Source organism: Phacochoerus africanus, chromosome 8 (genome assembly GCF_016906955.1).
Source record: "Phacochoerus africanus isolate WHEZ1 chromosome 8, ROS_Pafr_v1, whole genome shotgun sequence".
NCBI classification, from domain to species: domain Eukaryota; kingdom Metazoa; phylum Chordata; class Mammalia; order Artiodactyla; family Suidae; genus Phacochoerus; species Phacochoerus africanus.
The window spans coordinates 48,162,696-48,174,817 of record NC_062551.1 but is presented as its reverse complement, the minus strand read 5'-3'; the positions used below and the strand labels follow the sequence as shown (position 1 = coordinate 48,174,817).

At 55.3% G+C, this 12,122-nt stretch overlaps 1 protein-coding gene across 2 annotated transcripts; it reads right to left on the bottom strand.

Annotated features, from left to right (window-relative positions):
- Positions 1–3,434: 3,434 nt before the first annotated feature.
- Positions 3,435–10,665, bottom strand: TIMM50 (translocase of inner mitochondrial membrane 50). Of its 2 annotated transcripts, XM_047791974.1 has the most exons (11): positions 10,520–10,665; positions 9,482–9,638; positions 8,936–8,967; positions 8,699–8,720; positions 7,207–7,265; positions 6,997–7,116; positions 6,478–6,582; positions 6,298–6,396; positions 5,194–5,350; positions 4,521–4,627; positions 3,435–3,646 (listed from the first exon to the last, which is right to left on the bottom strand). In XM_047791974.1, the coding sequence occupies exons 1-11, from the start codon at positions 10,625–10,627 to the stop codon at positions 3,545–3,547; spliced, it is 1,068 nt and encodes a 355-aa protein (XP_047647930.1). In that variant the 5' UTR covers positions 10,628–10,665; the 3' UTR covers positions 3,435–3,544. The 2 variants fall into 2 exon arrangements, with proteins under 2 accessions (XP_047647930.1, XP_047647929.1); XM_047791973.1 differs by having other exon boundaries at positions 6,298–6,582; positions 10,520–10,649.
- Between the last annotated feature and the right edge of the window lie 1,457 nt (positions 10,666–12,122).

Below are 12,122 nucleotides of genomic sequence, written 5' to 3'. Positions count from 1 at the left end.
TTTTTTGTTTTTCGTCTTTTTTTTGCTATTTCTTGGGCCGCTCCCACGGCATATGGAGGTTCCCAGGCTAGGGGTCTAATCAGAGCTGTAGCCACCGGCCTACGCCAGAGCCACAGCAACGCGGGATCCAAGCCGCATCTGCAACCTACACCACAGCTCATGGCAATGCTGGATCGTTAACCCACTGAGCAAGGCCAGGGACCAAACCCACAACCTCATGGTTCCTAGTCGGATTCGTTAGCCACTGTGCCACTGCGGGAACTCCAGAACTTTTATGTGCCAATCTTAGACCCCACAGAAAGCCATGCTAAGCTAACTATTTCCCCCGCCCAGCATGTCAGGGATCAGACCCAAGTTGCAGGTGCAACCTAAGTCGCAGGTGCAGCAACACCAGATCCTTAAGCAACTGTGCCAGGCTCGGGAGCGAATGAACCCACATCCCAGTACTCCTAAGACACCACTGATCCCTTTGAGCCACAGCAGGAACTTCCCGAGTTGACATCTGAGCAAAAACCTAAAGGGGAAGGAGTGAGCTATATGGAACTTGAGAAGAAAACAACCCTGGCAGAGGGAATAGTAAGTGCAAAGGCCCTGGGGTGACCAAGCCTGGCACAGCTGGATATCCCCATGGCTGCCTCGCTTCAGTCTGACCTCTGCTCAAACACACCCTCCCAAAGGCCTTCCTTGACGTTTCTGTTCAATCTAAAATGGCACTCCAAATCCCAAGCGCTCCATCTCCTTACCATCCTTTTCTTTATGCATTTATTTTACCCCGAGAAAGAAACCCCCAACCATTTTCAGTCTCCTCTATGAGAACATCAGCTCCTTCAGGGCAGAGCTTCTTCTCTAATCTGTTCACTGATGGAACCTTAAACCTGGCAGTCGGTGCTTAGGAAATATTTGTTAAGTAAATGAATGAGAAGTCTCATTAGTACACTTTTTTTTTTGTCTCTTTGCTATTTCTTGGGCCGCTCCCGCGGCATATGGAGATTCCCAGGCTAGGGGTACAATCGGAGCTGTAGCCACCGGCCTACACCAGAGCCACAGCAACGCGGGATCAGAGCTGCGTCTGCGACCTACACCACAGCTCACGGCAACACTGGATTGTTAGCCCACTGAGCAAGGGCAGGGAGTGAACCCACAACCTTATGGTTCCCAGTCGGAATCGTTACCCACTGCGCCAGGACGGGAACTCCAGTACACTCTTATTAGTGAGCAAACTGAGATGCTTGAGACCTTGCCCAGGGTCACAGGGTGACCTAAGAACTCAGCGCCTGCTGGGACAGGCCTTAACTCTGGCCCAACCCCATCCCCCGGCTGATGCCCTGAAGCAGAAAAGCAACAAGCATTCAGTATAAACATCCTAGGCCATGTCACGTAGTAGAGTATCTCAGAGGCCTCCCGTCCAGCTTTGAGCAGGTGTGACCTGACAGAAAGCATCATCCCTGAACTAGCATCAAGGTGGGTGAGAGGCCTGGGGGAGCCCACTGGGCACCGAAGCATGTGCCACCAGAGTGCTAGCTTAAGCCCCAGGGGCCACGGGCCAATGGACAAACATCTTCCCTCCATCTGTGCCCTGGGGGTGGGCAGATCTGAGTCACATTTCAAGAGGTTCCTCAGAAGGCTCCACAGGTCACCTTTGTGGTGGGTGAGCACTCCCGTGTGGCTCCCCCCACCCACAACCCATGCTCCCCAGGTTCACGTTCTCCAAATACTTTCAGGAGTTTCTAACTCTCCAAGTCCCATGCAGAGAAAACGCAGGGCCTCCCTCCCTCCTGAGAACATCAGGAACCTCCAGGATTACAAACAATACACCTCACCTCCAGGTTTGGAAGGCAGGGGTGGGACTGGCATGCAAACATTATTTTTTTTCTTTTTAGGGCCACACCCATAGCATATGGAGGTTCCCAAGCCAGGGGTAGAATTGGAGCTGCAGCTGCCAGCCAACACCACAGCCACAGCAACACAGGGTCCAAGCCGCATCTGTGACCCACATCGCAGCTTGCGGCAACCCTGGATTCTGAACCCACTGAGCAAGGCCAGGGATCAAACCCACATCCTCATGGATTACCAGTCAGGTTCTTAACCCGCTGAGCCACAACAGGAACTCTCACACTTTAATTCTTTATAGACATCTGTGTGCCTCTTAAAAACATCTGGAGTTCAGAGGTTCACTCTGGCCCATGCGGTTTCAAACATACTGTCCACTTACTCCTCCCAACCTCTCTGCTAAGGTAGGTATTAGCACCGCCCCCAGCTAGAGGGGAGGAAACGAAGGCGGGACGTGCCCAAGGTCCACACAGCCACCGTGAGTGCCCACGGGTGCCTCAGGCAGCCCTCGAGCCCAGGCCACGAGGCAGGTATCATAATTTCATAGGAAACTGAGAGGTGAAGTAACTCACTTGTGGCTTGTGATCACACAAGCCAAGAAGTGGAAGAGCTTAGATTTGAACTCGGCCAGTCTGAAACGCACAGTCTTAGATAATACCCAAATGGATGGAACAGTGCAGGAGCCAGGAGTCACATGCAGCCATTTAAATTAATTAAAATGGAAGTTCCCACAGTGGTGCAGCAGAAACAAATCTGACTGGGAACCATGAGGTTGAGGGTTCGAACCCTGGCCTCACTCAGTGGGTTAACGATCTGGTGTTGCCATGAGCTGTGGTGGTCAGACGTGGCTCAGATCTGGCATGGCTGTGGCTGTGGTGTAGGCCAGCAGCTGTAGCTCTGATAAGACCCCTAGCCTGGGAACCCCCACATGCCACAGGTGTGACCCTAAAAAAAATAAATAAATAATAATTAAAATGAAACCAAATTAAGTATCCCATCCCTGTTACCTTCCCCACATTTCAAGTACTCTATAGCCCCCTGGGGCCTCTGGCTGCTGCACTGGACAGGGCATTTAGAGGACATGGAGTAAACGCGGGGAAAAGTCCCATTGCAGAGTGCTGCTGCTGCCATGGTCTGTTTTAGTTATAAGCCAACATTTTAAAGTTTAATATAAAACTCTCCTTGACCAGAAAATCAAGCAACTCCAGGCCCACCTGCCCACAGGGCCACAGCTGGCAGAGCGGAGCGGCAGCTGCCCTCTTGAAATGGGGCGATCGCTGGTCCACTGGAGCCCACATCTCACACAGCAGCGGCCAGGCAGCTGCCTGTCTTCAAACCCCCAGTGCCGTCCTCTTCTTTTTTCCACTAGGAACTGGTGCCAGAGAGAGACGAGCGTCTGCAGATCACAGGGCACACGGCAAGACACGGCCAGGGCAGGGCCCTACCCAGCTTCTTGGATTCCCAGGCCTGGGTTACAAACCAACCCGGCTCCACCAGCGCGCCCACTCTGTGCTCGGCAGCTGATCGGCCACTGTGGGATGATGACCCAAGAGTCCCACACTTCACCCTGACGCCCCCATCTGGAGACCATCCGGACACAGGACTGTGGCGTCTGGGAGGAACTTTATTGGCCATGTGGTTGCCCAAGCTGTGATCTGGGAGCCCTGGGCCTGGGGCCCAGAGCCCAGGCACTGAGTTTGAGGAGGCCCAGAGGTCAGGGCTGTTTGGAGCGAGGCCACAAGCGGCTGGTGAGGGAGCCAAAGAAGAGGTTCTGCTTGCTAGACTTGGAGAGCTCAGCCAGGCGCTGTTGTTCCTCCTGGAGTTTGGGGGGCGGACAGAGAAGGGGGTGGTCAGCCCAGGGTGGGCGGAGCTTCCCCCCAGACTCCCAGGTCTCCAGCTCTCAGCCCAGGGGGCACCGACCATCCTTAAACCTTTGCCCCTTCCCCCAAATCCTGGAACACCAGCCTAGACACAGGATGAGCCCAGACCCCAAGGACCCCCTTCTGACACTGGCAAAAGCCAGCTCCGAACCATAGGAACCAACTCAAATCCCAGGTGCCCTCACGATCCCTTCCCCAGATCCCAGGGGGCCCTCCCCCGAAGCCTAGAAACCCTCCCCAGGCCCTACACTGGACCACACCACCTTGCTCCCTGTGCCCCTATGCCCAATCCTGAGCAGTGCCCCCTGTCTGATGCTGAGGGAACCCTGGCCTAAATCTCCAGGCATTCCTCCTTTGGCATTCAGGAGCTCCAGCCAGGACCCAACACCTAGACTCCTGGGATCTCTTTCGCAGACTCAATCTGCATCCTTAGCCCCTCTTACACGTTACCAGCACAAGTCAAGGGCATCAAAACTCCTTGCCCAGACCCTTGGGCCAAGTGCCTGTTCCAAGCCCCCACTCTACAAAATACCAGGCCCAGACCTGCTCGAGACCACTAAGGGCTCCTGACCTATCACAAAAGCTTGGCATCCCCTGCCTCCTGCTGTCAGAGCAGCCTGCAGCATCAATTCCGCCCTCATCACAAGGGCCTCTGGGATGGGGGGGTGAAGGCAGTTGTTCAAGGTCACACAGCCAGGGTGGAGCCAGGCTGCTCCAGGGCTCCTCCTCCAGGAGCCTGGGGAACTGATGTGACGCCCTCCCCATCCCTCCCCCCACTTCCCTCCCCATGCTGGGGATCTAAGCACCCACCTGCTCTAGCCGGCTCTGCCGCTGTTTGAAAGCCTCCAGAGGGTCCTCCTCCAGGGCGTAGTGCTCCAGCACGGTTCGGACATCCTCCACACCGTTCAAAGCAATGGCTGTGGGCACAGCAGCTCAGAGTCAGCCAGGCTGAAGGCCAGAGGGAGGCAGGACCCACAAGGGGAAAGGTCAGACCCAGGGAGCAGGAGGTGGGATGGTGGGAACACTTCTCTGTCTAAAAGGGCTCCCCTGAACATTCCTGGGCGTACACTATAAACATCCCAGAGCATCCCAAACGTTCTAAGAAGCTTCTAAAGCCTGAAAGATGCTCATGGACCTCCTCCCAGTTTTACATAAACAACAGGCCAGGAGTTCCCATTGTGGCTCAGCTGTAACAAACCCGACTAGTAGCTACGGGGATGTGGATTCAATCCCTGACCTCGCTCAGTGGGTTAACGATCTGGCGTTGCTGTGAGCTGTGGTGTAGGTCACAGATGTGGCTCGGACCTGGTGCTGCTGTGGCTGTGGTGTAGGCTGGTAGCAGTAGCTCCGATGTGACCCCTAGCCTGGGAACCTCCATATACTGTGGGTGTGGCCCTAAAAACCAAAAACAAATGGGGCCAGAATCAAGCATCTATCATTCCTCTTGAGGGTCAAGGGCTCCAGGGTCAGAGGTCAGCCTCACTCTTGAGGAAGGCAGACAGGTCCAATAAGACTCGGTCGTCGGAGTTGCCATCCCAGGGCCGCAGGGCGACGCCGTTGTAGGGCTGTAGGCGGAAGGCTTCTTTCTTGCAGTCCACGACTACCACCCGGGCTGGGTCCCGATTCAGACATGAAATGTCCTGGAAATGGGTGACAGGTCAGGTCAAGGTCTGAGCCCCTCCCTTCCCACCAGAAACCACAGAGGGGGAGAGAGGTGGACAGAAAGCACACACACGCACTTGGCATCACGCGCTGGGATCACCACGACGGGCCCTCCCAAAGGCCAGATGGGATGATGACATCAACCCTAGCAGGAGCTGGGGAGCTAGTCACACAGACTCCCGGCCCCGGGCCTGCTGTAGAGAGCAGCTGATTTGAAGGTTCCCTGGGGAGGGAGGTGGCCATTTGTGTGTTTAACCACTGCCCGTTTGTGAACCTCTCACCCAGATAAAGAGGTGCAGACCAATCCACAGCAACACACAGAGTCATACAAAGACAGGCGCTCTTTCATACCCTCATTCACAGCCCACGTCCTTCTGAACCTCGAGAAACCACACAGATTCCCAAGACCCACCAAGACCCAGTCGGAAACCCAACAGATGCCAAGACCCAGGGAGACTTGGACAAAGACTCACAAAGAGGCCCGTTCACAGACCCCCAGACTCCTGGATATGGCAGTCGCCACAGTAACAGACCCCAAAGCAAACAAGCCCCGACAGACTCTCAGGTAAACTACTATGATTTACGCGGGCCCAGAGGCACTCAACTCCAGGTACTGAGACAACAATCAGCCTCCAAACGTCATGTCCCTACCCCACACCCCTAAAGATTTTCTTTGGAGAGACCCCCATTTCCCCTGCTCCCACTCCCAGATCCCAGGACAGAGAGAGGGGCACAGAGGCCCAGCCCAGGCTGGGGGAAGTCTGGTGTCCTACTAGCATCAGACCTAGGGCAGAATCAGAAGCAGCCGGTTGCTTCTCCACCAGAAACAGGTGGAGGCTGGGGTCAGAGCTGGGGTCCCCTTTCCTTCAGGAAGGGCTGGCCCTCTCCTGAACCCCAGAGGCCCACCATGGCCCCCACGTGGCACCTTAACGTGGTGTCCATCCATGTATCTCGTGGCATCCCGGAACAGGCGGTAGGAGATGAAGCCGTGGGGGTCCACGCTGTCGATGAGGGGAAACGCGGTCTGGGGGTGGGATGGGACAGGGAGCGCGGTCAGGCTCGCCGCCCGCCACATCGACCCGCCCTCCGCCGCCCGGCGCCTCACCATGCCAGTCTCCGACGTAAAGATGACGATTTCGTACAAAGGGGCGAGCTGCTGAAATAAGGTCTCGATGCCTGGACGCTTCTTAAACCTCCAGCCAGTGGCCAGCTGGAAAGGCAGGGAGGACAGTGAAACCCAGACCCGGAGGCCCCTGGAGCCCCAAGAAGACTCGGCCTGCGGGATTCCCGGAACCAGAGTGCTCGCCCCCGTCCCTGTGGCTCTCGGCGGGGTTCAGGAGGGCAGGCGGCGACTGAGGGTCTGGGTCCCACCGAAACAGCTGGCTCCCGGTAGCATTACCACGGGAGCACTACATGCACCCAGGTGCACTTACAACGACCTGCGGGACGGGGAGCGGCACAGCTGAGAGCGAGGCCAAGAGAAGCAGCAGCTCCTCCCCAAGATCACTGAGCCCAACGGGGGCTGAACCCTAGCCTGGCTCCAGAGTCTATGCTCTTAACCACGTCAGCACAAGCCACCTGGCCTATCTAGTCTCCCCAACCCGCCGCCTTCCCCAGGACACACCGACCACTCAGGGTGCAAGAGGACGCCCGTGAGCTCCAGGACCAGTGTGTACGGCGGCTGATAGTACGGCTCCCGCAGGGGGTCTGGGAGAAGGCAGGGGCTGGTGGGCTCGATGATCATCTGAGAAAGAGGGACAAAGCGGGGCACTGAGACCAGGAGGCAGGAGGCGGGGGGTGGAGGTACAGGGTCGGGCCCAGGGCTCCTGCTCACCTGTCTGTAATCCTTGAAATATTTGTATGTCCGGCGCAACTGCTGTACCAGAATTGGATCTAGGAGACACCAGGGCACAAAGGGATTTCAAGATAAGCCGCTGCTCAACCTCCTGGACACACCAGGGGTTTACTCATCTACCAGATACAAACAGGCCTGCACACGCATCTGCTTTGAAACAGCTCCGTTTCTAAGTGCAGAGGTAGAAAGCAATGACGTAACTAACTGTCAGGTAGGAACAAATGTTTTTATTTACCTGCCCAGTTTCAATCAGATACTTACAGCCCCACACCACCCCATGTAGACAACAGAATGTTCACACACTGGCCCACGTAAAACCCACAGGCATATAAATGCGCTGACACGTCAGTATGTCTAGTCCACTGTGAAGCTCTACATTTCCAGAGCTGCCCGCGGTAAGCAAGCGGGAGGAACCCAGTTAAGCCACGATGACTATATACACACATGTGTATACCTGAAGCTAGTGGTTCTCAACTAGGAGTAATTCTATCCTCCCCGCCTCAGGAAATTCTGCAGTGTCTGGAGACATTTTTGACTGTCACAATACTGGCATCCAGTGGACAGAGGCCCAGGATGCTGCTAAACATCCTACAATGACCAGGGCACTCCCCCACAACAGAGACCTATCTGATCCAAAACATCAGTACGGCCAAGGTGGACAAATCCTTGTTTAGGTGAATATACCAACTACAGCTTCAAACAGAAAACTGACATGACCGCCCATCTCGATACAGTATTTCTGGTTTAGTTAAACGACTATCTGTGGGCCTGCCCTTCTCAAACCGAAATACTGCAACACCACTTAAGCTAAGACACACACATTTTAAACCCACAAGTTTACCCCCCCCAACTTAAATTAGTATACTGCCCTGTTTAAACCAGTATGATGCTACATCTGTCCAGTTAAACAGCATACTTACCTACCTGCCTGGTTTAAAACAACTACTGTCCTAACATGCCAGTTTGCAAACTTCCCAATACAAGTGGTTTTCTGGACCTACCAATTTTATATTTCTCTTGGGAAGGACCAGGTGTGATAGAATTGACAATTACTCTACTATCCAACTTGTCAGAAACTCCCTAAAAGCTGGTTAATCGGAAGGGGAAGGAAGGAAGGAGGTATTATTTTGGAAATGAGGAGCTGGATGGGTAGGGGGCCTGTCATAAAGACGGGGCAGGGGCTGCAGATGCTCAGATCTAAGGCACAGGAAGCCATGTGTCTGGTGACAGGACAGCCCAGCTCTCCTCAAGCACCCCCACCCACCCAGGATTCCCCTCCCCATCTGTCTCTGACCATCTGCTCCTTAGCTGAGGGGCCTGGGAAGGGGACTGGAGTTTTGCATGCCCCTCCCCCAAGCCACCCACCTGCTGATTCCCCCACATCCTGACTGGGTGTGGGGGGGGTGCACCAGATGGGGAGAGAAGAGTAGGGAGGGTCAGGGAACCCCAGAATCTGTGCTTTTTTACTCACCATTGTCGAATTCATCAGGAATCTGGGAGGTAGAGAGAAAAATGGAAGGTTTGAGATGGCAGAGGCAGAACCCCATCACACCCAGAAAAGGAATCACCAGGGCCCTGGGAAGAGTAGGCAAAGGTCTCTGCGAGGGAGAGGTTCACCCCAGACCAGAAATGAGCCTGAACAGACCAATCGGGAGGAGACCCACAGGATAGACCCCCGGTAAGTCGTCTGAGTCTCTCTGCTACTCACCTTGGCACCATTTTCATCCACAGAGTTGTTTCCTACAAGGGAGATAGTGATGAATGAGGACTGAGGCTTGGTCTCCTGGGTTTTAAGGGAGGAAGGGGGCAGGGGGCCTACTCCTGGGTCCTGATGAAGAGGGCTAGAGGCATCGTCTCCTGAGAGAGGAGGGGGCTCTTCGCCAGGATTCTTGGGCCTCTGAGACAAAAAGGGCTGGGGCAGGGCCTTTTGGGTCTCTGAGGAATGAATGAAGGGACTAGGGGAAGGGCTGGGGTTTTGAGTGCTGAGGGAAGAGGTAGCTTAGGAAGTTGGTTCAGGCCTATCCTCTCTCTTCTTCCAACTGACTCCCTGTAGTTTAGGGCAAGAAACAACTAGAAAGAGTAGAACTTTGAGCAGAACAGTGGGAGACCACCCTCATTTCCTAGTTGGCTGCCCTACTAAGGGAGGAGCCAGGGAACACAGATGGGTGAAGTCTTTAGAAGAAACGGGGAGGTTTGTTCTGCAGTAGAATAGAGGGTCGACAAGAAAACTGGTGGACAGGTATATGTCTCTCACCGAAGATATAGACGATGCTCACGGTCCCACCAGCCCCGAGCAGCCCAGCAAGCCAGAGTGCGACTTTTTTGGCATAGCTGGGACCCTCCGAGCTCCTCTGCTGCTGTGGCCCCTGGACCTGGACCTTAGTGCCTGCTCGGCTCCCGATCTCTGCAGTCTGCAATTGAGAGGGGGTAGGTTGGCCAAGAGAGGGGAAAAGTCAGGGTGGTTTGGGTACCCTGAACTGAGAAGAATCAAGGTTGGAAGCCAGAAAGCAGACACCCACATGGCCTCCGGAGTTGTGTTCCCGCCTGGAGCCAAGATTCCAGGGGTTCAAGAGTTGACAGGCTAGGTGCCCAGGATCCTAAAGGCAAAAGATTCGAGACCCTGAAGAGGGGAAAAGCAGGGCAGGGAGATGAGATCAGGGAGTCCGTCTGCACACTGGGATTCCTAAAGCAAGGCAATGAAGGACACACAAGGGGACAGGACGGGGAGTAGGGTCATCCAGATGTCTGGGGCTCAAAGTAGCAGGATATGGAAGGGAAGGGATAGGAGCGGGGCTGGAGGAGCAATAGCTTCTCTGGGGCTTGGAGAAGTAGGGCACATAAGTGAAAGACCTGGAGGTCAGAATGGCTGGGTCTCCGTCAAGATGGAGGGAGGTCGAAATCAGAAGCTCCAACATCTACCTCTCCACCACACCCCTCTCAGGGAAAATACCCTCAAGGCCACGCTGGGACTCGACCTTCCCGGGCCCCTCCCCCTCTAGTATTACCTAGAGCGGCCACTAAGACGGGAGAACAGGTGACCCCACCCCCACCCCGGGCGCCCAAGTGGGGTCCAGAGGAGGTAGGATCCAAAGGACGCACTTGAGCCCCTAAGCATCTAGCCCGGGGAAGCAAGCGCCGCCTACCCGGGGAAGCAGGGAAGAGACCCAAAACGCGGGCGGCGTTCCATTCAGCACCCTGAGGTGCTGTGTCCCAGAGCCTCTGGGCGGCAGCGGCCCGCCTGGAACTCCAGGAAGGAGCCTCCGCACCCGAGGGCCACCCCAGTGCAGCTCACCTGGTCTGGGGCCCGGGGAGGCGCCGTCGCGAGCCTCGCGCATAGCCCCCGCGCGCCTTGCAAGAGCCCGCTCCGCAACCGCAAGAATAGCCCCGCCGAGGCCGCCATCTTGCGCTGACGCCACGAGGCCCCGCCCACTCGTCCCCCCCCCGCTCCCCGCCCCGGGCCCGCACCGCAGCCAATAAGGGTGCGGGGGAGAGGCGGGTGGACGGGAGCCCAAGAGAGACAAAGGGCTTCGGGAGCACTGCAGCGGGCGCGCTCGCCCCCAGTCACTCTTTTGCCGCCTGGGGCAAGCCAACCAGGAGAGTCAGCCGGCACTACGCCTCCCTCCAGGCGGAGGGCGTTCCACCGCCCCTGCCGCAGAACAGGGCAGACACCCGCTGCTCGGAGGTCAAGCTGAGGCCCTAACCGAGGGATCCAGTCAGTGGCTGCTTGATTTGTCCTAACAGCTAAAAGTCAGGAGTGGGCCCCTCCTCCCATGAGCTTCCTATAAACGGTCTGGAAAGACAGCCAGTTTCATATGGAGGCTCAGCGAAAGAGAACAGTCGCCCTGTCTGGTGGGCTTCGAGTATTGAGAGGAAATCCATGAATCAGAGGCTACAGGAGCCACAGTAAATCTCCCTCAAATTATTTTCAAGGGAAAAAGTCATGCTGGTTTTTTTTTTTTTTTTTTTGGTCTGCCTTTTCTAGGGCCGCTTCCGCGGGATATGGAGGTTCCCAGGCTAGGGGTCGAATAGGAGCTGCAGCCGCTGGCCTACACCACAGCCACAGCAACGCGGGATCCGAGCCACGCCTGCAACCTACACCACAGCTCACGGCAACGCCGGATCCTTAACCCACTGAGCCAGGCCAGGGATCGAACCTGCAAGCTCATGGTCCCTAGTCGGATTTGTCAACCACTGCGCCACGACGGGAACTCCAGTCATGCTGTTTATATAGGCTTTTTTTCCTCCTCGCCTGCAGCATGCAAAGGTTCCCAGCCACGGATTGAACCTTGGGATGGTAGAAGCAACCTGAGCCTCAGCAGTGACAACACCGGATCCCTACTTAACCTATTAACTCCGTTATGTAAACTTAAAAGAACACTTAAAACCACCACACAACATTTAGGGATAAATACTAAGGTAGTAAAAGTACCGATGTTAGGAAAAAGACACAGGATTCAGGGCTGTGATTACCTCTGGAGGAGAATGGACTGGGTGTGCCGCTAAAGTGGGTCCTTCCTATCAGGTTCCTAAGTGGAGTGGTGGGGACATGGGTGTTCTTGGTGGATCTTTTTGAACAGCTCAACATTTTAATTTTTTATGGCCACATCCACAGCATACGGAAGTTCCCCGGGCCAGGGAATGAATCCCAGCCACAAATGTAACCTACCCCTAGCTGGGGCAAGCCTGGATCCTTTAACGACAGCCACAGCTGGGTACAGATCCCCACCTCTGCAGCGACCCAAGCTGCTACAGTAGGATTCTTAACCCACTGTGCCACAGCGGGAATTCCCTCAACTATCTTATAATACATTTTATATTGCATTTGCAAAAAGACCTGTGACTATCAAATGAGGAAAGTGAAGGAGTCAGGTACTAAGCCCCGTTTGCCACACTGC

Excerpts from the sequence above, each read along its gene's own strand:
- TIMM50 (XM_047791973.1), bottom strand. The coding sequence starts at position 10,627 with ATGGCGGCCTCGGCGGGGCTATTCTTGCGGTTGCGGAGCGGGCTCTTG. Across the intron at positions 8,968-9,481 it reads GAGCATCGTCTATATCTTCG|GAAACAACTCTGTGGATGAA; the intron begins GTGAGAGACATA and ends TCTCCCTTGTAG. Across the intron at positions 8,721-8,935 it reads TGGATGAAAATGGTGCCAAG|ATTCCTGATGAATTCGACAA; the intron begins GTGAGTAGCAGA and ends TCTACCTCCCAG.